This window comes from Drosophila innubila (genome assembly GCF_004354385.1).
Source record: "Drosophila innubila isolate TH190305 chromosome 2L unlocalized genomic scaffold, UK_Dinn_1.0 4_B_2L, whole genome shotgun sequence".
Taxonomy (NCBI): domain Eukaryota; kingdom Metazoa; phylum Arthropoda; class Insecta; order Diptera; family Drosophilidae; genus Drosophila; species Drosophila innubila.
Window position 1 is genome coordinate 22,329,134 of NW_022995372.1, and position 27,965 is coordinate 22,357,098.

The window sequence follows — 27,965 nt, forward strand, 5'->3', positions numbered from 1 at the left end:
GTCTTGGGATCTATTTACTGAACAAACTATATTAGAATTCTAGTCACTGAACTAAATGACCTACAATCAGGGATCTAGCTCGTTCGTTCACTTTAGGGATTAGTTCAATAGAACTTAGTCCGAACGATTCCATTCGACTCTAACAACGCTCGAAGCCGAATTTGATTGTTGGTTAATCTACAATTGGTGCAATCGCAATTTAGAGCACAGCAACAACACAATCATATACTTTAATAGTGCTAAAATAAATATTTGTGCTGAAGAAGTTGCTAAGCAAATGAAAATCAGCAACATAATCATAATTATATACAGTAAAAAAGTACCGCGATTCTGTTTGCGTTTTGTTTGTATGTATGTACACACGTGTGTGCGTGTGTTTGAAAGCAACGAAAAGTCTTATACAGCAGAAAAGGCGGCAAAAAGAAGCACAGCAACAACAACAACAGCCATACGATATGTAAAAGAAGGCGGAAAAAATTGCAACAGCAAACAAATAAATTTGTGCAATGCATTTAACGTGATTCGGCATCGGCGCATTGCTCTAAAAAACAAACAACAACAACATCACTACACACCGACACGACAACAACAAGCACAAACACATTGAACGAACGAGCACAAAACAGTTATTTTTTGTTGTTGCTTTTTTTTTTTGCAACACTTTGTTTTGTGCGTCAATGCAGACAGGAATAAAAAACGGCTAAAATAAACTGCAGCCGATGCAACAACAACAGTGGAATACAGGTTTGTGCACAAAAAGCAATAAATAGAAATTTAAGAAAAATAAGCAACTTTTTGTATGTACATACATACATATTTTATTGAAAATTTATTAACTAAATAAAAAGATGCCAATATTTGATGGGTATTTGTTGTGAAAAAAAAATGAGGTGCCCATATACATACACTACATACATACACTTACACTGGCTGTTGTGTGTCCATATGTATTTGTATAAACACAATTCCAAATTATGCAAATTCATGCACAGCAGTTGCGTTGCCGACACCAAGCGTGCGCAAAGGCGGAAGCGTATGTATGCATGCATGTGTGTGTGTGTGTATGTACATATGCTAGAAGACCAGTTCGCCGCTGTCAGCGCCCAACTGCTGTTCTTTTTTAAACTTTTTGTTACTGCTTATATATATGTGTGCGCGTGTTTATGTGTATGACGTTTAGGGTATTCCTGAAACAGATTCAGATGAGAATTTTTTGTGGATTTAGATTTTTCGGCGATCAGCTGCTCACAGCTGCTTGACACAAAATGTGTAGTAGGGCTACATTATGATTGAATTATAAGTGCGACCATTCACTACGATTACATTATTAAGACTGGCAAAAAATGAGCTGATAATGATAGAATTACAACTAAAGCATTAAATAAACAGAACTTCCTATTTTTACTATTCTGCAAGCAAGAATTTATGAAAAAGTCTTGGAAAAATAGTTTTCCCCACTTTATCTTCCCATATTGTGCGACTCGCGCGTTTTGTTTTAATTCTACTGAGTTAGTTTTTATTAAATATATTCAAAATCAAATCATAATCTGTTGCAAGAATACCCCTATTATTACTTAGATATTGCTCAGTATATTATTATTCTTCCCCCCACGCCGCCTTTACGTTATTTGTTTTGTCTTCCTCTCTTTTACATGTTCTAGCATAAAGCGTCGCTCTCGGAGCATTTGTGTTTGGTGGTGGCGTCGGCGTCAGCGTCGACGTCGACGTCATCGTCGCTCACATCTGTTGTTTGTTAATACAGCCAGTTTGCCTCTTTGGTGGTGACTAATGCAAAGCGTGTTCCGTTATCTCAAAACGTTTCCCACGTCCTGAGTTCCACACACATACACACCCACCCACACTTAAAGCATGTGTTGTAATGATTTGGATTTTTATTATTTTTTCTGTGTGATTGTTGCTGTTTCATTTTCCTCTCAATCCCTATGCATTCCCCTTAGTTGCAATTTGGTTTTGTACGTTTCATTTTCATTACGTTTCCCCCATTCGACTGTTGTTGCACTGCCAAACAGGCCAAAGGGTGTATTTTATGTAAAATGTATGTACATTTACATTGTATGTATGTCTGATCGTGGTTGAGAGCTGCAGTATGAACAATTTGTAACGTTTCTATAATATTTACACTTTTTCGATATATCAGTGCACCATTTACATACATACATTTGTTTACATTATCTGATCAGCTTGAATATATCGCATTACTTTTTGTCAAAACAATCGGAATTATTTATTTATTTTGTTAGAAGGTTTACAATTCCTTAAAAGTTTATGTTCATTCGATCTATCGAATGAATTGGATAATATCACTAAGAAAATATTTGCTTAGTGCTAAAAATTAAGGAAATAATCGATGTCCTTAATTATCAATGAATAGATTTGTGATTATTCTACTAAATTTTAGCAGCTCTTTATAAAATGATGAACCAAGAATGTGGCGCGCGATTTAAATAATAATAAAAAAAATATTTAAACAATTGGTCAATTTTGCAATAATATATTAAATTACCGTACATTTGTTCGAAATTAAATCTTGTTAATGAATGCTAGGGTCTTATTTGTTTAAAAAGTGTGTTGAGCGTTTATAAACTAAAAAAGTTCGATATACAAGTAAACAGGTATGACCCGAAGTGTTGCTAAGTGTTTTAAAGCTTTGGCGCCATCTTTTGGACGAACGAAGAAAACAACTGAATAACTGAAATATGTATATGGACTATTCGATACAACTCTAGTACAGGGTATAAAAGCACTGGACATATTTGCGCAATACAAGTTGAGCTTTGTCCAACAGCTTGCATCCAATGCCATTTCGAGCACAAACAGACATATGTACATATATACATATGTACAGGTATGTATCTATATTAAGAAGCAAGCATGAAGAAGACACCATAGACCGACAGAAGTGCTGCAAGCAGACAGGAGGCGGCATATTTCGAATTCCCAAAATCACCATAAAAACAAAATGACGGGGGGCATATTCAGCACAAAAAACAACACCAACAACAACACCAACAATAACACTAACAACAACAATGACAATGCGAAAGAACAACGACAAAAGCAAAAAAAAAGGCAGTCTGGCAACACTGTCGCATCCTGTTTTTGCTGCTGCTGTTGCTGGGCGAGTGATCAGCCCCGACAGCGACGTTAGCAGAGCAACCAGACGTACACACACACACATAAATTTGTGAAAAACACTCATACACACATGCATCAATAAGTGTAATGACTTCTTATTGCCGTTTTTGGTCTTGTGGATGCTGAATTGTAGTGAATATAAGAAGGGCTTTAAGTGCATATAAGAGTTTGCCCAGTTGTGGACTGTGTTTCTTAGATTTGCAAGTCATCGATTATGCGTTAGCTTCCACACAGCATCCACAGCAAGTATGGAGAATGAATCTTGGGGGAATACAATACAAATATGGAAAACAAACGTAAAGAGCAATTAATTCAATAAATCAAATAAAATTGACTATATTTTAAACAAGTGATCTATTTAAATTATTTTGAAGTGTATATCGAGTTAATAAAATCGATTTCATCAAAAATCAACAACTCACTGTAGTAAATTTGCAGAATTTTTTATAAATGACAGAGATACAACAAAAATAAGTTTTGTAATTTACAACACTATTTTAAACTGTACACGGGCTATTCCAGCTGTCTCTCTGGTCCTGCGGTTTCATTTCATTTCATCTTTGCTTCACTTTATGCCGCCTTCCTACATTTATTTTGTACCTTGTACAGCTGCCGGCTTTTATATATATATATATATATATATGTGTGTGTGTGTGTGTGTGTGTGTTTGCCCTCTCTTTCGCGCGCACATGCATTCCTGATGCTTAACTGCTGCTGCTGTTGTTGTTGTTTGCTTTTGGCATGGGGTGGAATACGAATTCTGTACAACGAATGTTTCGCAGCCGGCGCACAGCAAAAAGTTATAACATTTCACTGACTGGCTTGGCTTTGATCCTTTTATGTTTTCATTTTGCTTTTATTATATTCGCATTTTTTTTTATTTTAGGCTCAGACGTCTGTCTGGCCACCCCGAAATTGTGCATTAGGGGGAAAGTGTCTTGCAAATAAATAAATAGTCATGTCAGCCATAATATTAATGCCCGGACAAAACGTAACGGAAGCAAAGGTGGTGCAAAAGTTTACGTTGGGGACAAACGGAACAAAGTCGTTGTCGTCGTCGTCGGGCGTTGCTAATCAACCCTCGGGGGCGCTGTTTGCCAGACGACAACAATAAGAACAACAACGAGAGAAATTCAACACAAATGCAGCGACAGCCTCCCCCGAAATACACACACGCACATACAAATACATACACATCTCTGGGGTCAATAAACCTTTGAGCCAGCATTTCTAGCTGCAAACACCGCGAAAATCGATGGACCATTCCCAGACTGGAGACCAGTTTTCCTTTATTTCCCCCCTGTCACGTTCTACGCATTTTTGTTCTTTGACCTGCCCACAACCCTTGCGAATTTCAATTTTATATGTATTTCTGAGCGGACTTTGAGGCGGACCAAGGAAATTGGGGGAAGCTTTACATATAAAATGCTCTTGATTGCAAAATAATCATTGAAGATGTCTAACAGACTATAATAGAAGTTGATGGAGTTGTATCAATACTATAAAATTTATTGTATAAATTATAGAGATTTGATTTCCTAAGATGCCAAGATGCTTTCCCTGCTTAATAATAAAGAAAAATAGTTTCCTGAAGAATATTACCATAATAATGTTAAGAAGTAATTAATAAAATTTTTTAAACTACTAAATTATATTGGGAAATATTTCATAAAGTTGTGTCTATCACATTAATCGTAAATACATAGATCTGAGATGCTTTCCCGGCAAAGTACTAAAATAGTAAATAGTTTCCAGCAGAATGCAGTTTTTCGATAATTAAGTTGAAAATCTTTCCTATCATTATATGTAAACTATAAAAACTAAATAAAACGGATTGGAAAGGTTGTTCCGTTGTATGCTAAGGAATATCTTGTTCCAAAGAATCCTTTGTCCATTTTCCAGTAAGAATAGCCTTTTTTAGCATGTAATGCATCGTAACTTTTGCAGTAACACTGAGCAAGAATAGCAATCATTTGGTTTGAATCGACGTCAGGTAGAAAGAGTAAATTTCTTTCTCTTAAGGGTAGTTTACAGCTACATTATCCTTGGGAAACAGCAGGGGAGAGATGGAAGGAGTTCGCCAAACTCATGAATACTGAGTCTGTAAAAATTTCACGCTTTTCTCTATTTGCATTGTTCAATATGTAAATGGGAAGGACCGAAAGGGCGACAGATCGACTGCCTTTAAGACATAAATATGTAATGATGCCTAACAAGTTATTTATGTGTATACGTATGCATAAAAGTTGTTACATGCTTAGGGATCGTGGGAATTTTTTGAATGTAATCAACTTTTTTTTTGTAGGGGTAGCAAGAATAAAAACAGGTTGCAATTTCAAGGAAGAACACGACAGGTAAGAGGGGCTTACAGGGTAAAACACAAGGAAGTTCTTGGTTCTTAAAGCTGCTTTAACTGAAGAAAATATAAATTAGTTTTCACATAGACCTATTAACTATAGTCTATAATAATACTTGATATACTGTTATTGAACAAAATTAAGAACTTAAAAATGATGAATTATGTTCACTAATATATTAAGTTGCTGTCTTTAATGTTGCTTGCAAATATTAAGAGCTATCATAGGTAATGTAAATAATTAGCCGATGAATCGAATATTTGATTGTCGAACTGTGCAGTTCGATTCTAAGCTCAGATCATTTGTTGAATGTTTTTTTTTTTTTTTTTTTTTTAAATAATTTGTAGGTGTCACAGTAGAAATGAGAAAAAAATTGTTTATCGGTTTTCGGGTAACTTTGATAAATATTTAAATTTAGACTCGTGTATTCAGGAATTTATTTCTTTATCATCGTTATTGGAATTTGAAAAGTTCTGTTTTGTTAAAGAAACTCACAACAACGTACAGTGTTTTTTGATGTCGTGCACTCTGGACTTGCACACTTCAATATGATGTTAATTCAAATGATACCAACTTTTGCATACCCTGCAATAAATAGACTATTTTCAGACCTTGATAGTTTTGCAACTGCCTTCTGCATATCTACAGGGTATACAAATATTAAGAACGTTTCTTTAGTTCCAACTGAAATGTGTTGTGCTGATTATGAAACAGTAGAAAGACGAAGCCAAAGCAAGTAAATACAAATGTACACATTATATGCATGTACATATGTACATAATTCGTTAAGTTCTTCGGAGCTTAATGGCTTGTGTATTGTTATTGTTGCTTCCGCTTGTTGTTGTTTTTGTTGTTGTTGTCGCTTTTTGAAATACAAATGATTTCACAACTTGCTTTGGTCTCGTCACCGCAAGCGGCAACAACGTGTAACCCCCGACGGCGACTCAAAATCAAAATAAGATAAACAAAAACCAAACAGAAAATAAAGTAAAAGAATGAATAAAGAATCTACACAGAAAGAGAGAGAAACATGTTTTTATTTCAAACGTTTCTGATTTCATATTAGATATTCTTCTTCTAGTCACCTTAAACTGATAACTTTTTTGCCTGTGTGATTCACAGAGATCCAATAAATTGGCAAAGTGAATGTATCCAAAATTTAAGCTTTTTGGCTAGACAAGTTCTGTTTGGTGTCCAATAATAAATATTACGTGCACTATGGTGGTTAGACAGAGCGAAAAGATACATATACAAATATAAAAATATATATATAGAGAGAGAGAGAAGTATAATAGAAAGGAAGCTCCGATCACATTTGCATGCATAGTATCTGCTTAAAGACCGAAGAATTTGATTGTAGAAGAGTAAGGCAAAAAGAATATTTAAGCTTACCTGGTCAACTGTAGCGGTACCCTGTAAATAAAAACTTTAAAGAACAGACATCAGAAGAAACTATATCACTGCAAATAATAATAGATAACAGTTATCTGTCAAAAATGAATTACTATTGATATTTAATTCATAAATTTTAGTTTAGAAACTGTCTTCTAAAATTGGTAATATGCCGATTTTCTTTGCGATGCTCAATAAAATACACACAAAACAATCAAAATATTAAAATAATACAATCCATACCACTCGATTATTTATTATGTATCTATTCCACGAAAGATGTAAAATGTATATTTTATTTTTAAGAAATTCGGTTACCTATTTTCATAATTTAACTTTCCAAAAAGTTGTCCAAGCCTTAAATATAATATTTAAACACATATGTTAAAATACTCATTACTTTTAATTATCCGTTATAATTATAGAAATTATTTCATTTGCCTTATTTTTCTAAGTTGTAAAGATTCTCTGATTACAACATTCCACTTAAGCGAATCCATTTCTATAAATAGCGTTATGAGTTGGATTTTTTTATCGCTTAAACTATTTAACAAAAATTAAATGAATGAATGAAAATGTTAATCTAATCTATTAAGTAATTATTTATTGATTAGCTTATGTGTTTACATATTTAAAGCTAATGACAAAAAACACTTCACATATTTTACTTATTTATTTTTATTTAATCAAAATAAAACTAAAATCTAACATATTATAATCAAAGATTTTTAAATCTATGAACTAAATAAAAACTATAATAACTCAAAACTTAAAAAAAAACATCATTACTTCTTAAAATCAAGTACAACATATTTTCATCAAGTGATAATCGCAGTTATAACCTGTGAACTTGATTATTTTTATCTTTCCATTTATTAAATTAATATTGTATATATTATATTTTAGTTGTTCATTTTAGTATCATATTTTCTAATATATTCCCAATGTCGACGTTAAATAAATAAATATAAACTGCAGGGTATTCAAAAAGAGTCAACTTTAAAGCTATGTACCCCGTTGTCTCCACCTTCCTTTGGGGCCCCCGCACTCTGTTGTCTGCTTTGGCTGTTGCTTCTTCATTAATGAAGGTCAATGTTCGTCTGCCAACGGCGACGCTGAAGTTGACGACGACGCCGTCGCCTCTGTTGGCGCAATTGTTGCTGCTTCTTTAGCATATTGCTGTTTCACTCCATTTGCTTGGGTGCTTGTTGTTCTTATTGTTGTTGTTGTGATAGTAAACTGTTGGCAGATCATCACATCACCGCACAAGTCGTAAGTCGCGGGTTCATCAAGAGTCAAAACTCGAACTCGAACTTGCCGAACCCAAAACCAAGACCCAAAAACCAAATCCAACATTAAGAGAACATTGTTAATGATATTTTATGCTTATTGTTGCTACAGGCGTGTCGTTTTCCCCCTGCCTCCCTCCCCTTTACTCCATGTCTTTCCCCTCACAAGTATAATTATGTCTAACATAATTTAATTGTTTTAATTTGCTTTTGCTTTGCGGCACCCTCGAAATTGTTTCCGTTTTATATGCCATGAAATCTTTGGAAGCATAGAAAATAATCGGAGCTTTAAGCATTGACAAAATAAGTCTGGAAAATAAAAATAGTGGAAATAATTACTTCATTTTAAGTTTGAAGAACGTACGATGGTAAAAGATAGATACAATCAGTAATAATAGAACATAACATATGCGACAGAAAAAAATATACAATATATAGAATAAGCTTGTACTTATCAATATCTCAGGGCTAAATGTATTTCAAATTGAATATTCATTCTTTTTTTTTATAAACTTGTGGAGAGTATTATATTTTGGATATGAATTGTCATGTATTTTGAGTAAGACCTCATAAAAAAGATATTTGACCTACATTTATTTATTTAGTTGGGTTGTAAATAGTACCTGAATAATGCATGTGATGTTTCATTAAAAAAATTAAATTAATAGATAAATATAAATATAGACACATTAAAAAATTAAATAAATAGAATTAATAGTGTTTTAGTTGATTAAAGTTGTAAAATCCATTAATTGAGAATTCTAACATTTCATTTTAAAAAAACCATTTGGTTTAAATAATAATAAATAAAAGTTGCCATTATAAAAACAACCAGAAAGAGAGTACCAGACCAAACAGAGCTTTTTTTGCAGCAACTACTTAAGCTTTATCAGTGATTCAGAGAAAGGGATACCAAGAACTTAAGTTAAAGAGAAAACTCCAAGTATAGGTTAAGCTCTGTTCAGGTGGATTGAAGAGAATTGAAGCATATGCAAAATACTCCACACAAGCGGAAGTTTTTCCCAGGAAAAATCAGCAGAGCAAATATGTGCTCATATGTAGATGTAGATATAAATGTATGTGTACATTTATGGGAGGTAAAGACAAATGCATTGAAATTCGTCAAGCGACCGAAAAGTGTCATTTCCTTTGAAAATAATCTGACGAAGTGAATAGTATAATGGATACAAATACAAATGTGTATGTTATGTGAATGGTTGAGAAACCTTGGATCAATTATGAACGTTGACCTTTTTCGCCAAATTTTCCATTGTAAACCATAATAAAACGAACGGCCAAAAGGTGAAAGAACAGAATGAACCCAATCAAATAGAACCCAACGTGGAACGAGAAGCGTGAAACGTGGAACAAAGTGGAAATGGCAAGACAGTAAAGTAAATTGTATGTGGACATGTCTAAGAGTCACTGAGTCGAGAAGAAAGAAGAGATTGCCATAAAATAACAGATTGAGAACAAAAGATTTCAAAGCAAATAAATAAGCTGAGAAAAAAACTACAGAAAACAATATTTTGTCAAAAAAAATGCTGAAGTTACCAACCAGAAAGGGGTAGATGAGGAGGGGTGCTTTGAAGAGAGTTTTATAATTTTGCCAATAAATGTGCAGTTATATGTAAATTAGTACTCATATTTAGGAATATCTATTTAAGAAATAATATTAAACAATAAATAAAGAAAGTAAAAGAAAGGAATTATATAAGCTTTAAAAAGGGGGACAGGTTAGAACATTAAATATTAATTGGGGAGAAAGAACTGAGTTTTAAAGAAATTTCAATAAATCTAAAAAATGTACCGTTTTTATTGTCAATTATAGACAGTCAATCCGATATTATATAGGTTTATCAATTATCTATAGACAGCTTGTTTGTTTTTTTAGAAGCTCGAAAAAATTGAAATTTAGGGCAGTGTATTTCCCGAAAATTTCAATTTAAGCAATATTTAAGAATTTAATGAAGGGTTAATAATATAAAAATAAAATTTCCCTTGCTTTTTCCTCTCTTGTCGTGGTTCTTTCAGATACTTTAAGTGATGGCGTTGATTTTTCAACTCGTCCTGCTCTTTTAGGAATATAAACTCTCTACCGAATTTATCTCATATCATTTTTAGGAAAATTTAATCATGAAGGTGTGATCAAACTCTTAGGGTTATAGCCATAATTAAGGCAACTTCATCCCACGTATCCCGAATAATAATTTTCGCATCCCCTCCTTTGAGGAGGGATAAGTAAACTCCGTTTGATTCATCAAGCTTTTGAGGCGAAACTGAAGTTATAACTCAATTTTATTTTATAAATATAAAAATACATAGAATGCTCTTATATTAACTTTGAAGTTTTTTTTATTACACGGAAAAAACACATTTTCCACCTCAAGGGTATTTAGAGGTATTCAACTGCCCGCATTTATTTCTTATGATTTCTTGTTTAAAGTGCTGGCAACTCAGCCAACAAATTTTCACAAACACTCAGAGCAACAGAAATGCTAGAGACAAAGACAAGAAAACGGGTTTGAAACAAAAGAACAGACATTAACCTGCCCCCGCTCTCTTCACTCAGTCCCCCTCTAACCTCTCTCTTCTTGGCAAGCGCGTGAGGATCACGAGAATAGAGCAAAAAAAGTAAAGCAAAGTGATTGTATTTAGCCAAAGTCTTGAGACTTGAAATGGTAACTAAATATAAAATTTATGAGCTTTAAAGTTTAAACTCTAAAGATTTGTAAAAAAAAAGTAGCTAAAAAAAGGGTACAGGGGCAATAAACTTTTGGGAAGTCGTAGTAAAAAAACCAAACGGAGTGGGAAATATTGACAAATAATAATTTAAAATAAATTTATATTTGTAATATGAATCAAAAGCAATTAAACAAGATTAAATCAACCAAAAGAAGGAATATATGTATTTTAAAAACTTTTGAAACTTCCGCCTTTAAGGACTCGATCTAAGCTTACATTTTACATTCTATGCTATGACTTTTAAAAATTCGAATTTGTAATTAATTTTTTTTATGATCGAATTAAAATTTGAACCATAATAGATAAATAATTTAAAAATCAATCAAAGGTAGGAGTACTACCGTAGGAGGACATGAAAAGCTTTCGATACAAAGAAAAAGAGGCAGTTCATCTCAGTCTAAGCTTCGACTATTTCAAAATAGATTTTTCTACTTTTTTTGTGATCCTCTTATAATTTAACAAGCATGACTAAGTAAATTATCCATTAAACACAAAGAAAGCACACAAGGAAAAATAATTTGAAAGCTTGTGATTTTAAGAGAAAGGATCCATTTCCGTCTAAGCTTACAGCCTTTACACTTTAAGCTTTGAGTTTTTAATGTTCTCTCCTATTCGCATTAGTTATTTGTTGTTGTTGTTTAAGCTTTTATTGTTTAATTGAGCGATTGAAACACCGAGAGCAACAAGTTTATAAATTTAACTGCTTTTTAAGGTTTTTAATAGTTCGTTTGTTTTTTGTTCTTGTTTTGTCGTTTGTCTATTCAACTTTTAAGCTCCACACGCACTACAACAATAACGACAACAACAACAATAGAAATAACGAAAGCAACAACATAGGTCGATGGTTAGTTGGTTTATTGACATCGCTGTCGTCGTTTTTGCCTCTGTTTTTTTGTTTCTTTTCAAGTTCGTGAATTTTTTAGCCGTTCGTTGACTTTTTGTGTTGTTAACGGTGTGTTTGTCCCAAGCTAATATCATTTTAACATTGGTTTCTGCTCTGTTTCAGTGTTTTTTTTTTATTTTGTTGTTGTTTGTGGTCTATTTGTGTGTGTACCACATTTAACAAAAACCATTTTCGCAACATTCTCTGAACTTTGTTTCTGGGAACAGAACTGAGACGAGGCCGGAGACTGAGTTTAAGTCTGAAACTGAGTCTGAAATTAAGACTGATACACCCGCAAAAATGCTCAAATTTCATTATGAAATTTCCTGCACATGTCGTCGGTCCAAGCGATTCTCGGAGTTGAATTCAGATTAATGGGAATTATAAGGTCAGTGTGAGGTCTCGGCAAGGGTTAAAAAAAAAACAGTTTAAGATTTCTGCATCTTAGCGCTAATGTAAGGAGATATGGGGGTCCTTAAGAGCCCCTATAATTTACCATAATCAAAAATGTCTACAATCCAATTTCAAACATCCATATCATGAATTATGTTCTATCATTGCAGGTAAATACTCTTCAATTATGGAGTTACGCAGTAAGTAGGGAAATTTGTTCCACATTTTAATTCAATTAATTCCACATACACGCCGCTGTTATAGTTAATTGCAGTTGACTTATCGATGGAAAGCTGCATTCCACCCTTACGATCCACTTGAAAAGCTCTCACTCATGATGCTCAAAGAGTGAGCGATTTACAAAGGTACCACCCGCTCTCAGTCACTCAAACACTCGCCTTGCACAATATACGCTCAGAGCATTTACACAGCTGGAGAGCAAGGAAGTAAGAGAGAGGGAGAGGGTAGGAAAGAGAGTGAACGACAGCTGCATTGCTTTTGAGGGCACAAGCTGCCTTATTTCCGGTTTCAAATGTCACCTTTTTTCCCTCCAAATATTACCAATATGTGAGTGTGAATTTATTTGTGTGTGTGTGTGTGAGTGTATGTTGTTGGTTTTATCGCTGTTGAAATACTCTCAAACATCTGGCTTGGTCTGTGACGACGACAGCTGCTGCTGCTTAAAAGTAAAGGACCAGATACGTGAAGAGGGGACAGGGGCTGCATTTATCAACGTGCTCTCTCACCCTCCAAACCGTATCGGCGTTTAATTGCCGGCTTCATTCAATGAGCGCGCGCGCGGTCGCAATTGAATTGTCTTGTCAATATGACAATAAAACAATATTACAAATATACCACATATTTAGCCGTGTATGAATGTGTGCTTACTTTGCATTTACCAATAGTAATATTTGCTGCTTTGTCTGATGCTGTTGCCTCTATTCACCTTACCTCCTTTCGGACTCAATGGTATTTTTTTTTTTTTTTTTTTTTTTTTGCTACTTTGGCACGTTCAATGTCTCGTCTCGTTCGTCATTGGGGGGAGTTCATGAACCGCTTGCAAGGACAAGCAGGCCAGGCAAGCAGTTGAACAGATAGATACAGAGGCGGAGATCGATCACAGAAGCTTAAACTGAAAATGGAACAAGATGTTGAAATCCACTGTGCCATTTTCCACTTGTTTCCCATGCAATACATACACATACATACATAACACATGAACCCATAATTCTCGGAATCCACACAGGCAGACGATGGAGCGAGAGGAAGAGCATAAGAGAGGGCACACAGAGCAAATAAAGCAGACGAGCAGCGCAGCCTTTGTGCCACTGCCTCTCTCAGCCAAAGTCACCTCCTGTGTGAGTCACACACAAAGCAAGAATCGTTCGCACACACACATACGTGTACATACGTATACAGTCGAACATACGCAGCGCAGACTTTGATTAAAAAGTTGGCAACATTGGTCGAAGCACGCAAGAAATCACTGACCTTGACTTTTAACAAAGTTTAAGGCCCTTTTAGTTGCCAGCAAACACACACACTAAGAGTGTGTGTATATAAGCAGCATAATTATAGATATTTGTGTGTGTGGATTGTAGTCAAGCGCGTTCGCTTCTAGACTGGTTTATTGTGCGCTGTCGCCGCGCACTGTTCTTAAGCCCGCTGTGAACGCACATGACGCAAGCGTTCAGTTCCGTCCGCTGCTGCTGCGCAGACTTTTACATTTTTCCTATTGCATCAGCGTGAGCACACACAAACGTACACTCGCGTATACACAGATACTTATGTACAGTGGCTCAAAGCTTATTTGATCCATACAATCAACAAATTTATTTTAAAAGTTTTTAAACAACTTAAATGTGTAAATGTTTTGCTTGGGCAAGTTTAAATATTAGGTTTAAAGTTTGCGTTTAAATTTTATTTATTGCTACTTCCCGTTAAAGGATAAATTTATTTAAAGTGTGTAATTGTAATAACAGTTTTTGATCAAATAAGTTGGAAGCCACTGTATGTGAGGATCAATATTTTTTTACCTGTCTTTTTTCTGTTCTTCTCTCTCTCTCTCTTTCTCTCTCTGATTCTCTTGTTTCTTATGCGTTAAAGAAATACACATATACATACAAAAAGCAATTCACCATTCACATTTGCATGTCTTCTTTGATGTTGTCAATCTGATTGATACTTGTCTGCAGATCATTAATGTGTTATTAATTAATAATCGAAAAATATGTACATACATTCATATTTACAAACTTCCTTTTTAATGCTGCTGCTGCAACTCGTTCACTCCCACACGCAGTCTATCTCATTCTCTCGCTCTCACACACAGACTTCCTGCTGCAATGAGTGCACTGCTCCCTTTTGCAAATTTTGTATTCATCTGTGTGTGTGTGCGAGAGTATGTATGCAATTTTGTTCTGGCTGCTTCATACTCTCTTGTACTTCTGTCACTGCGTTATGTACGTATGTGTGTGTGTGTAGGAGGTTGTCAGAGGTCAGTCTCATCGTAGCCAGCCTTTGCTTGGCCCATGTACAATACATTCCACACGTACAATACATACATACATACATACGTATGTATGTTCCACTTGCCATTTTGTTGCGCCGCATTGAGCATTCTGTGCTCTGCTGTGTTTGTGGGACCCCCAACTAGATTTTGCTACTATGCCTTCTGCCTGTCTCTGCCTACCGCCGCCGTAGCAGCGCGCCCCTCTGCTGCGTTCTTTGTCTCTGTTTTGTTCGCGCCGAACTGGTTGTGTGAGTTTTTGGCGTTGACGATGTTTCAATTCGTCTCATTTCATTTTATACCCATGATTCCATTTCATTTCAGTTGTTCCACGCCGTCCGCGGCTTGCTTTGGTTGTGCTTGTATCTTGTAAAATTCTTCTATGTTTACTCATTCTCATTCAGTTCTTTGCGCTCGCTGCATAAACAACGTGTACACGCTTGTGTCGTAGTCCTCGTTGTGTCCGTTGCGTCGCGTCCATCATCATCATCATCCGTCGCGCTGCGATATGCGTTTCGGCCAACGGTTGTGTTACATTTTAATGCATGTGTTTTGTGAGTTTGCAATATAATAAAAGCAATAGCAATATAAAGTATTAATATTATTGTAATCAATATATATGTATGTATAAGAGTGCAGTCGTATGCATGTTATACATATTTACGTATTAAAAAAAGACTTTTTTCCTGTTTCACTACAAACTACGAACGACGCCAACACAGGCAGCAAAAACAACAACAGTAATAGCAGCCGCAAAAGCGTCGGCGTCGCAGAGTTCATCAACTTGTTTAGAATCGTCGCGCTGAGTACGTGGTACGTGAGTGCGTGGCTGTCTCGTATATATATACACGTATACATATATGCACTCGTATTTATACAAATGTATATTGTTAGTGTGTGTGTTGCCTTTTTTTCCTTCTCGCCTTTTACGTTTAATTTGTCTACGATTGCCGCTTCACTTGCTCTCTTGCTTTACAATATATGCATGTATTTGTTTGTTGGGATACGGATACGGCGCAATGCAGTCAACAACAGCAATATCAAGAAGAACAACAATAATAAAGACAAGAAGAAAAGCAACAATAATATTTAAACGTTATGCTTTTTGGTTTCGATTTGCTTTGCTTCTATGTACGTTGTGTGTTTGTTCTTTTTCCGCGCGTTTTGTGATTTTGTTTGTATTACATTTTTTGTTATTATCTCATTTCTTATTGTTGTTTCTTACATGCATGCATTTGAATTTACCGCTGTTTGACAACTTGCCTACAGTTGGATCTTGAAATAAAGGCACAGTGTGTGTGATAAAACTAATTGCTAATTGCAAGGAATTTTAACACTGATAATTGTATTTTGAAAACATTTAAGTAACTAATGCGTTCGTCAAATTGTGTGTAGTTATCATAGCATACGATCTTTGAAATAAAAAACAAATCGAAAAACATTGTGCGGGCATTGTTTATTAATAAATACATAAATATTTTATTCATTTTAAAATTTGATAATAATGTCGAAGGCGGCGTAAGGTGCGACAACCTTTTCCGGGGGCGCGACCTTGTGCTCGGCCTGTTTCTGTTTGCTTCACGGCAATTGTATAAACAATGGATCAAGATTAAATGCTAACTGCTGCTTGTGCCATTGATTATGGCCACCACTGTTTCTTGGTCGATGCGGAAGAGCAATATTTGTTGTTTTTCTTCTTCTTCTTCTTTGTGTATGTATTTTAAAGAAAACAAGAAACAAAATGAAGAGAAACAAATTATTACGGCAATGTTCTTTAATTTTACTCACACGCCAAACTGACGACAGACTGACTGATGGACTGACGATCTGTGAGCCACGCTGGTTTTCAAGTCTCGACCGTGTTGTTGTTTTTGTTGTTGTTGTGAACACATTTGGTTTTTAATTTACGCTTAGCAAAAAAACTAAAAACGTGTTTAAAATATTTATAAACTTCTGTGCTCAAGTATCGTATTTCATTTACGCTCGATATCACATTTTGTCTGATCGATAACAGTGTCGCCCTACGAGTGTAGATCTTAAATTACATACAATTTTCATACAGTTTTTTTTTGTATAAATCAGTGTAATATATGTTAAAATTGTTGCAACACTGTGCTTTGTTATTTGCCAGTGTACCAATCTTTGAGTACCAGTTCTTCTTCTTACATATGTATTTTTCATTATCTAAAAGTTGCGCTTGGTTTTTCATTACTTGACTGTTTGGTTTGGTTCTGTTTTGAGTTGAGAGCTACACGTAATAGATAAAGTACATATACAGACATAGAGACATACATATGTATGTAGAGTCTACACAGACAACACAAAAATTGATACAAGTCTAATTGAAAATGTTTAAGAAGATTGTAAATATTTATCAAAAGCAGCAAAAGACACGAACCATTTGATTAGATGGATTGAGTTGAGTTGTAGTAGCAACTGCAATAATGATACATTATTATTTTGTTTGCATCACTTTGCAATCAATGTAAAGCATGTACACTATTTAGGTACGCCACTGTAAAGGACAGGATATCAGTTGTATTTATTGGCACAGAAGAAACAACAACAATAATAGCGTAGCGCCATCTAGTGTAACCGCGAATAAACATTAATATGGCGATTGTAAAAAGCAACTCTGTGCAAACTTTGATGTCGATGACTGTCAAATTTTCTTGCGGAAGAGAAGAATAAACGCAGTGCAAAACAAACAAAAGTCGCAAGTAACAAGAGTGGATGCTTGACTTTGATATTCCCCTGTAATTGCATATGCTAAGTGATTAGTGTTGCCAGCATTTGAATTGGTAAAAAGCTTATTCGATCCACAATATTAGTTATGTAGATATAAATACAAAGTATCTGAAACATGCTTACAAAAAAACTCGAATTTTATTAATTGTTTAATATTCAGCTTTTAATTTTAAAATGATGGCTTTAAAAGTCAATGTCGCCTCTTAACATATTCTATTCTATAAACAACGACATTCCATCGATATCAACGAAATCTTTAACAGAGGGCATTATATCATCGTTAAAATATGTTGCATTTGTAATATTACAATAGGAAAATGAAATTTACTTCAAATTTCAGGCATTTAAAATACGCGAGTACTTCATTTTGCAATTACAAAATATAAAACTACAAACACTAATCGGGTCTACCCTATCTGCTAGCTATGTTTGCGCAATATGGTTTGACTGCTTCTCTTTTGAACCTTCAGGAGCATTTGGCATAAGAAATGCACTAATGGCGACGGCGTTGACCTGTCGTGAGTGAGAGAGAGAGGGAACAGACAGAAAGTTTGAGCTGCATCCAGAAGCAGCAATAAAGAGACTGAGACAATGTTTGTATATGTGTATGTATGTTGTATGTATGTATGTATGTATATGTAATGCGAACAAGATGAGAAGAGGCAGCAGTGCATAAAAAGAGTCTGGGACTCGTGAGGCAGCAGCGCAGGCTGCGTTGTCTGCTAAATTGGATGCTGTTGCTGTTCTTAATGTTGTTGTCATTGTTGTTTTTGCTTTCTTGTTGTCTGCCATTCTTGGATGTCAATGTATTTTGTCGCCATCGTCTAATACAGCAATAAAAACAGCTCTTGCGTGGGGTACACTAGTCATTGTTCTTCTTCTTCTTGTTCAATAAAAAGGCGCCGTCTGTCGTCCAGAGAGTGAATTTCATTCAACATTCAGCAGCCACAACTCTCTCCCTCTTCTCCGACTCTCTCTGACTCTGAGCTGCTGACGCATTGCAATGGGAAGAAGGGGGAGCTGTGGAAAGCGACGGGAGTTCCAGGCAATGTCTTTGAATTCAGCAAATTGGTTTCGCAAATACAAATTTGCATCGAACTTTGTATGATTCTAGGAACAGAAGCTTTCAGTTTGTAGCTACATACATATGTACATATGTACATACCAGTATACATCTGTATACGTGTGTGTTTATATATGTAGCTGCAGCTGCAGTCCGTTTAGAAACGATGGCGCAGGTAAACAGTTTCGTTGTCGTCGCAAATTTCGCATGCTTTATTCTTTTCTTACATTTTTCCTTGTTTTTTGTGTTCGAGATGCGCTTTGTGCTGGCCTTCTATATTCTGCGCGTCTGTGTCATGCTCTTTGGCTTTGTTGTGGTTGTTGGTTGTTACCACTGCTGGGTACCATTGAACTCTGCTGCTGCGCTGCTGCAACCCTAAAAGTCTAGGAGAGGTGGGAACGTTGGGAATTGAAACGTGCATAGACTGCAGTCGTTTATTTCTATGCCCTGACAACAATGTGAAAATGAAACAAGCAAAACTTTTGCCTGCATGCATTTTCGTACTTTTCTACTGTGCCTCCTGGGCTCCGTTTTCTGTTTATTCTTCTCTCGTTTACAGCTGTCTCTCTATCTCTCTCTTTGCTGCATTTGTTGTTGCTTGTGCTGAACTTGATAGTTTGTTGTTGTTGTTGCTGTTGCTGTTCTTTTAATACTCTTTTGAGAAACATGTATAATAAAGGTTGATGTTACAGACAGAAGGAGCCATGCATACATACATACATACATATTTACGAATCCTGAACGTACAATCTCTCAATGCCATTCTGTTTAGTCATAAAAGTTTTTATTATTCGAAGCATTTTATAGATGTGTTTTATGTAAAACTATCTACATATACTCGACTTAAGTACAGATATTTACATACACGATCGACTTCCCCTCTTCTATTTTCTTCCCCATATTAGCTGCAATTTGTTGCACATGTTTCCTGTTATTGTTCCGACCCAAGTCCAAGAAAAACAATAAAGTAAAATAAAAGAGGAAACATATGGTACTGATATCAAAAAAGACATTACTCTTTCGAAGGCACAAGACAATGTGATATTTATCTTGTCACTATAGATAATATACAATGCGGAGTATATGGCCCATATCTCAACTGAACAAAAGCCGTACAGACCCAATTTGCTAATCTAATCAAAACTCTTGGCCTGGCCTAGTAATTTAGTGGGTGCGTTTATTTTAGACATGTTGCTGTCATCGGCGTTTCACTGTTATTCCTGTCGTTGTTTTTCCCCCCATTGATCTAGTTTATTATTAATTAAACATGTTAAAATTTATTAATAAAAATTATAGATTAAAGTCTTCATTCGAGCAACCGATATATTTAAGTTATTAAATCAATGAAAAGATTCTTATCTTTATCTATTTTTGGTTTTGAAAGCAAGTTAAATACAAAATAATATTCATATCCATATTACTCTGTCAAACAATTATTGGACATTACTGTAAATTATTTCAGCATGTTAATGTACTTATTTTGTTTTTTTTTTTTATGCGAGAGAATGTCTGCCTATAATGTGTGGATAACTATTCCTATTAACTTAAAATAAACATACATACATATGTACACATGTAAAAAAACGTGTATATGTATGTCCAGACATACACACAATTTCCATGCAGTTGCAATGAACATTTCTTTCTCTATCTTTCTCATTCTGCTTGCTGTTGGACTGCAAGCAGCACATTCTGCTCGAAAGTTCTGGCCGGTGTCGGCGGCAGAGGCAGCGGCCGAGGCAGCGACGTCATCATAGGCAAAATTCTACACACTTTGCCTACTCAGCAATAGCAACAGCAAAAGCAACAACTGCGAAAGCACTTTTGTTGTTATTGCTGTTGAATGGTGCGGTCGTTGCCCAAAATTGGGAAACATGCGCAGAGTGTAAAAGTCAGAGCGTAAGAGAGCGCCTTAGCGTTAGCAATAGTGTGGGAGATGATACGTGTTATCGGTTTATCGTTTAACACTGCTTCCTGTTACATTTCTAACAACAACAACAACAATATTTTCGCTCTCTGAGCGCGCGCAACCTGTGGCTGGATTTGCTGGGTGACTGGCCGACGCCATATTGTTTTCAGGGTTGCGCTTTATGCTCTGTGCGGGGGCTGCAAAATATGCCTTTGGGGTGATTGAGCCGGCATTCAACAGTTCGGCATTTATGCTCTTTCTCACTCTGCCCTTCCACACCCACGCTCTTCTTTTCACTCTCTTCATACATATGTATATGCATATTTTTTTGTGATCGCTCTTGTTGCCGTGTGCTTTTACTGTAAATATGAATATTGATTTTTCCCAACTTATTGTTTTCGTTGCTGTCAATGTGTGTAAATTTGACTATAGATTTCTTTTATGACGTACTGCAATGAGAAGCATTGCAATTCTGCTGCGGTCGCTGTCGCTGCCCGCTGCGCTGCTTCTCTGCCGAGTCAGTCGTAAGGACACGCACTCTCCTGTTTTGTTTTCGTACTCACTCTGCAGCGCTGCCGACGCTGACGTCGTCGTTGACGCTGCCTCGCAGCTTTACCCGGGTCGCTGAATAATGCGCAAAGTTAGTTTTGCAGGGAGCTGCGTTGCAAACGCGTCGACGTTTTATTATTGTCCCATTGAAAATTTCAGTATAAAAGTGCATAGGCTCTCTTAAATTAAAGTAAATTTAAATATATATAATCTTTTTTTTCTCATTAATAATAGTTTCAAAAACTTACGCTACGTTTTTTTTTGCATTTTTTCATTGCAGCATTTTGTGCGCGAAACTGAAATTGACAGCAGCCTAAAAGTATGCTACAAAAATATTCAACTTGTTACCGCTACACAGACGACAACAACAGCAACATAAGCAGCAGGAACAACAACAGCGAGAGGATACAAAAAGTACCATAAAAAAACACGCCAAAATTATCAGCATTAAAACGGAATGCAACAAAAACAAGAGGAAGAAGAATAACAAACAAAAAGAATAGACGAATAAAATTACAACAATAATAACGGTAAGTCAATGCCTCTTGCAGGCAGTGTGTACGTGTCTGTATGTGAGAGAGAGAGAGAGAGAGAGGATGAGTGATATTTGTATATGTATTTAGTCTAGACAGTTGCACCACCACCACCACAACTCTCTATATGCTCGTCCTCCTCCTCCTTCTGATCTACCACCTTGCGCACTCTTACGAGGGTTGATTTTGCGTTTCATTTCGTTTCGGATTTTCGGTTTTCAAGAGACGCATTTGCTGACGGATGTCGGATGAAAAGGGGGGCAAAGGAAAAGAAGCAAAGAAATTATATTTGTAGGGGGAAATGGAAATCTAGAAAAGTTTCTTGTCTGTCTGTTTGCGACGCTTGTTTACTTTTCTGTGAGGGGCGTTTTTGCACCCTCACTATCTCTCCCTTTCTCACTCCCTCTCTTTGTTGTTGCCGGCGGCAAGTGGTTCAATCAACCTAGGGGTTGAAAGGGGTGAGGGGGTGTTGTGCGTGCGATTATTGCATTTCCTGTTGATGGTTGAAGTTGAAACTTGAAGGTAACTTGGGTATTTTTTTTGGGGGTTGTTAAACCGGCCACAAAGAGACCAAAAAAAAAGAGGGGAGACTGTTGCCATAATTTCTTGAATTGCGTTAAAAACGCACTTTGTTTCCATTTGCCAAATGGAATGGGAAACCTAGTTTAATGATAGAAACAACTTGATGGTATGAGTTTAGGGTGGAGCATAGGGGAGGGTTAAGATTAGAGCAGTACAATTAGATATAAATTATGTTATGTTACCAAAAGAAAAGGTGAATCACAATTTTGACATGGAAATGTTTTGCTGAGTCACAGGAAAATATTGTAATTCCCTGGAAAAGAGCGGGTGGTAGGGTGCTCTATACCTATAACAAAGTCGTCTAGAATTTATGAAATTGTTAGCATTCTATATTAAGGCTTATGTCAAACAAATAGGGATTTAAGTCTTTTTTTTTGTTTTGGTTGAATAAGTCTGAGCATTGAAGCGTGACTTTAGTTATTTTTATTAGGACTGCCTTAAAGTTTCTGGAAAACCGTAAAGTACCCTACACTTACTTTGTGGTTAGAAGTTAGCTCGAGAAACTTCTTTAAAATTTCCTTTTATTATTATTATTGTTTTTTGTTTTTAAGACAAGGTAAAGGGTATAATAATAATATAATAGTAATGAAGAACAGTGAGTAGCCATTAATTCAATTTGCGCATTAAATTCAAACTTGCAAAAAATTAAAATAATGTTATTCAAATATAAATATTATAATTAATAATACACATTTATTTTATGAATTTAATTTATTTAATTTACTTTTACTCTATCTTCGTCTTTCACAGAGAATTGAAGAGAACCCGACTGGAGACAACGTAGCTACAGAGAGAGAGATTGAGAGACAAATTTGGAGAAACATAGACACACTCAGAGAGATTAGGATGGCGTCTTCGCCGACTCCATCACTGGACTCCATGCGTGGCGCCAATTCGATAGAATCGTATGAGCACGCCGGTTATCTCTCTGATTCTCCATTAACGTTGAGCGGTTCATCGCCACCAGCGAGCGATTCGGCGATTTGCAGTGATGAATATATTGCCGGGGGGCAAGTGAGTGTGAAGGTGGTGCGACAGGATGTGAGTGTGATCAATGGACATCATCCGATATCGACATCGGTGTCATCCAGTTCATCAGCCAGCTCCTCCTCCTGCTCCTCTTCCTCCTCCTCATCATCATCATCTTCTTCGTCATCTTCGTCATCGTCGACCAGCGGTCTCAGTGGCTGTGGCAGCACCAGCAGCAGTGTTATCAGCAATTCCAATGGGGTTGTTGGAGCAACAGCAGCAACAACAACAGTTGTCAACAATGGACCCGGTGTCATTGGCAGCAATCTCAACAGCAGCAGCAACAACAACAGCAACAACAGCATAAGCAGCCTGGTTGTTGGTGCTGGCAAAGGCAACAACAATAGCAGCAGCAGCAACAGCAGCAACAATGGTCTTGCCCCCGCACGTTGCACGGCCTGTAAAAGTAAATGCAGCGATGCTGTTGCTAAATGCTTCGATTGCCAGAGTTATCTGTGTGCCAATTGTGTGACTGCGCATGAATTTATGCATTGCTTCAACGGTCACAATGTTTGTTTGATTAAAGGCTTTGAAGCGGCGACAACAACATGCAACAGCAGCAGCAGCAACATCTCTAGCAACAGCAGCAACAATAGCAGCAATAATCCAGCCTCAAGCGATTTTAAGTACGCCAGCTCATTGACAATGATGTTGCAACAGCAACAACAACAACAACAGCAGCAGCAGCAACAGCAGGTCGAGACACAGCAACAACAACAGCAACAACCCATGTCACAGCTGTCAAAAATAGTGCTGGCCGCAGCAGCAGCCGCCAACAACAGCAGCAACAACTCCGTCACACAGGAGCAACATCATGATTCTCTCTATGCAACACACTTGCAACAGCAACAACAGCAGCAACAACGCCAGCTCTTTTGTGCACGCCACAAACATGAATTGTTAAAATTCAGCTGCCGCACATGTTGCACGCTCGTTTGCAAGGAATGCATTGTCCTGGAGCATTCAACGGGCTTGCATGAATTGGAAAATGTGCAATCTCCCCTCGCAGCCGCAGCAGTAGCAACAACAAATGGTCACAATGAGGCAGCATTGCAAACATTGTTGGCCGATATGCGTGGCAAAATTGGCGAAATTGTTTCAATTGCCAATGGGGCAGAACAGAGTGTAACTAAAGTCAAGTTGCAATACCAAAAGGCGCACAATGAATTGAATGAGACACATCAGTTCTTTGCCTCCATGTTAGATGAGAGACGCACCGAATTGTTAAAGGAACTGGAGACACTCTACACGGCCAAGGTCAATAGCAATGCCGTATGGTTGCAGCGTGCCAAGGAATTGATTGACAAGGGACTTGCCGCATGTGAGGCTGTTGAGCGCTCACAGGGAGCAACGGGAGTGCAATCACCATTGCTGGCGGAGGCTTTGCTGCTGCGCAAAACACTCGAGCAGCAGTTGCAGACGGGTGTGCAGGATATGCAGTTACCCTTTGAATTGGAATTCATGTCCAACTATCAATCGATACAGGCGGGTGTGAGAAACACATTTGGTTATATACGTGCCACAAATGGTGGCAGCAATAATTGCTCCGAATCATCAAGTCTTACATTGAGTCATCTCGGTCACGGTCACAATCATGCTCACAATCACGGTCATGGTCACAATCACGGTCACAGTCACGGCAAACAACCGCCAATTGCGAGGCCAACACAAAGTGCGAGCAACAGCAGCGCGAGCAGCGCCGGCAGTCACCATCAGCAGCAGCATCAGCAACAGTTGCAGCTGCAACATCAGCAACAACAGCAACAGTTGCTGCCAGGCCTTGGCCTGGGCAGTTTACTCGACAACAGCAGCAACAATAGCAGCAACACTAACAGCAACAGCAGCAACAACTATACAAATGCTGCAAGTTGCTTGTTGCTCGGCGGTCGCGAACGTAGCATTAATGACTTGCAACATTTTGGTGAATTGTTGCCAAAACGTGCCACAAGCTTGCACTACAATCCCTACGAGAAATGGAGCAATGGCGGCAGCGATAATATCTTTAACACAACAGCAACAGCAGCAACATCAACAATTGGTGGCAACAGCATTAGTAACAGCAACTCGACAAGTGTTGTCGATGCCTTTGCCTCACTCTCATCGGTGGCATTGAATGGCAACAGCAGCAACAGCACCGTTAGCAGCGAATCCTTATTGGATTTAACCAATAAATTGCTATCCGCATCGATATATCCACCCAAATCCCAAATTAAGCGACAAAAGATGATTTATCATTGCAAATTTGGTGAATTTGGCGTTATGGAGGGACAATTTACGGAGCCAAGTGGTGTGGCAGTTAATGCCCAAAATGATATCATTGTGGCAGATACAAATAATCATCGCATCCAGATCTTTGACAAGGAGGGACGCTTTAAATTCCAGTTCGGTGAATGTGGCAAACGTGACTCGCAACTTTTGTATCCCAATCGTGTTGCTGTTGTCCGTAATTCCGGCGATATTATTGTTACCGAACGTTCGCCAACACATCAGATTCAGATCTATAATCAATATGGGCAATTTGTGCGTAAATTTGGTGCCACCATATTGCAACATCCGAGGGGCGTGACGGTTGATAACAAGGGTCGCATCATTGTTGTCGAATGCAAAGTGATGCGTGTCATTATCTTTGATCAAAATGGCAATGTGTTGCACAAATTTGGTTGCTCCAAGCATCTGGAATTCCCCAATGGCGTTGTTGTCAACGATAAACAGGAGATCTTCATCAGTGACAATCGGGCGCATTGTGTCAAGGTCTTCAATTATGAGGGACAATATCTACGGCAAATTGGCGGCGAGGGAATTACCAATTATCCCATTGGTGTTGGCATCAATTCAAATGGAGAGATTCTCATTGCCGACAATCACAACAATTTCAATTTGACCATATTCACACAGGATGGCCAATTGATATCCGCATTGGAGTCGAAGGTGAAGCATGCTCAATGCTTTGATGTTGCACTCATGGATGATGGCAGCGTTGTGCTCGCCAGCAAGGATTATCGTCTCTACATTTATCGATATGTTCAGCTCGCTCCAGTTGGTATGTAAGCTGCCTGCCACAAAACACAAAAACACACACACACACACACACACACACACAAACAAACAAACAAACAAATAATGTTCACAAAAGCGACAGTTCTTTTAACTTGCGCGCGCTCTCTCTCGCTCTCTCAAATACTATTAGCTATTGCTCGCTTTATGCCTGTCTCTTTCTCTCTCACTCACTCTTACTTGCTAGCATAGCAAGAAGCTGACTTGGTTCGTGCTCCACACTCCACAGCGTGCAGAAGCCGAGCGCTATGAAACGCATACCACAATCACTTCGACTGTGGAATTTGTCATGAATCAACTGATATTTGTTGATTGCTATAAAGCTGCTGCAGCTTTTGAATTGTGGACTGTGTGGCATGTGTAATTTACTTCAAATCACACGTTCCACAAACAATCTTTGGATCGTGTGGCATGCGAACCGAGTCCCTATTACTATATATTTGATTATTATCTATTTAAAAAAATATTGTTGAATTTTGTTTTTACACTGTGTTAAGATTCTGATGTTTATTTTTTTAATTTTACTTTATTATTATTATTATTTTTTTTATTAATTATTTTGTGTATTACTTTTGTATTCTTGCCACTTAGCCAGTTGCAAGTCTCGTCGTTTAATAATTTGTAATACTAATAAGAAAAAATACACAAAAACAAATACAAAATAAAACAAAAAACAACAACAACCAGCAAAAGATCCCTCCACTTTTTTTATGTTTGCTTAATTCTCGTTGCAAAGCAAACACAAAAAAAAGAAGAAAAAATAAAACAAACACAAAAAAATAAAAATAAAGAGCTGATAACTATTTAAACAATTTGACTTTACACACAATTATATGAATTATTGGGCAAAAAAACTATTTTATTGACTGTATTTAAATTAAGTAATGCGCATTGTTTGTTATTATTTTTGATTGCATAAACAACAACAAAAAGTAAAAATATTAAATGATTGAAAAAATGAGAAATATATTTAACTGTTTTTTATGTTTATATATATATATAATTTTTGTATTGATTGTAAAACTTATTGATTACTGATTATTTATATGCGTATTGTATGTATTTTTAATATTATTAAATTTTTGCTATTTTTTTATATTATCAACAAACAGAAAAGATAAACAACAAAAAAAACCAACAGCACACTAATTTCTTATACTCGCTTAGTTTTTATGTTTTTATTGTTTTATTATTATTATTACTATTACTATTATCATTATAATTATTATTATTCATGAAAAAAATATTATTAAAAAATTTAATTATTAAACAAAGAGACAATTTGCAGATTCTTAATTTGTAAACAAACCTAAACAAAAAAAATTGCACTGAAAATAGTTGAAATTGTTCTTAATTGTTGATCTACTTATATATGTATGTGTATATGCATACATATGCGTATATGTATTTATTTATAATTTCTTTGTTTGTTTAAGTTTTGAACTATTAAGACTTGACGCTCAAGAGAACAATATCAAAGGGAATTGTTGTTAACATTTGAAAATTGCAAATTGAAATTTGAATTTATAAACAAAAAGCATTTACATTTATTTTTGTTGGTTAATTGTGAATTTAATTTATAACCAATGCAAAACAGAGCGAGGAAAAAGCAGAAAATGTAAAATCAAAAACACAAAAAATTGATAAAAACATAAAAAAAAAATGGTTGGCAATCAGCGCAGAAGACTTAAACAATTTAATTAATATTAATAATGATGACCACTTAATATATGTATATCTATACATGGATGTTTATCAATTAAAAACATAAGAA

At 36.3% G+C, this 27,965-nt stretch overlaps 1 protein-coding gene across 3 annotated transcripts; it reads left to right on the forward strand.

Moving 5' to 3' along the window:
- Positions 1-26,853, forward strand: LOC117780568 (brain tumor protein). 3 transcript variants are annotated; one of them, XM_034617146.1, is made up of 3 exons: positions 1-744; positions 21,274-21,523; positions 22,859-26,853. In XM_034617146.1, exon 3 carries the CDS (start codon positions 22,955-22,957, stop codon positions 26,183-26,185), a length of 3,231 nt encoding a protein of 1,076 aa, XP_034473037.1. In that variant the 5' UTR covers positions 1-744; positions 21,274-21,523; positions 22,859-22,954; the 3' UTR covers positions 26,186-26,853. The 3 variants fall into 3 exon arrangements, with proteins under 3 accessions (XP_034473037.1, XP_034473036.1, XP_034473035.1); XM_034617145.1 differs by lacking the exon at positions 1-744 and adding an exon at positions 15,098-15,278; XM_034617144.1 differs by lacking the exon at positions 1-744 and adding an exon at positions 15,317-15,537.
- The last annotated feature ends 1,112 nt before the right edge of the window (positions 26,854-27,965 follow it).

Coding starts and splice junctions, on each gene's coding strand:
- LOC117780568 (XM_034617146.1), top strand. CDS start 22,955: ATGGCGTCTTCGCCGACTCCATCACTGGACTCCATGCGTGGCGCCAAT.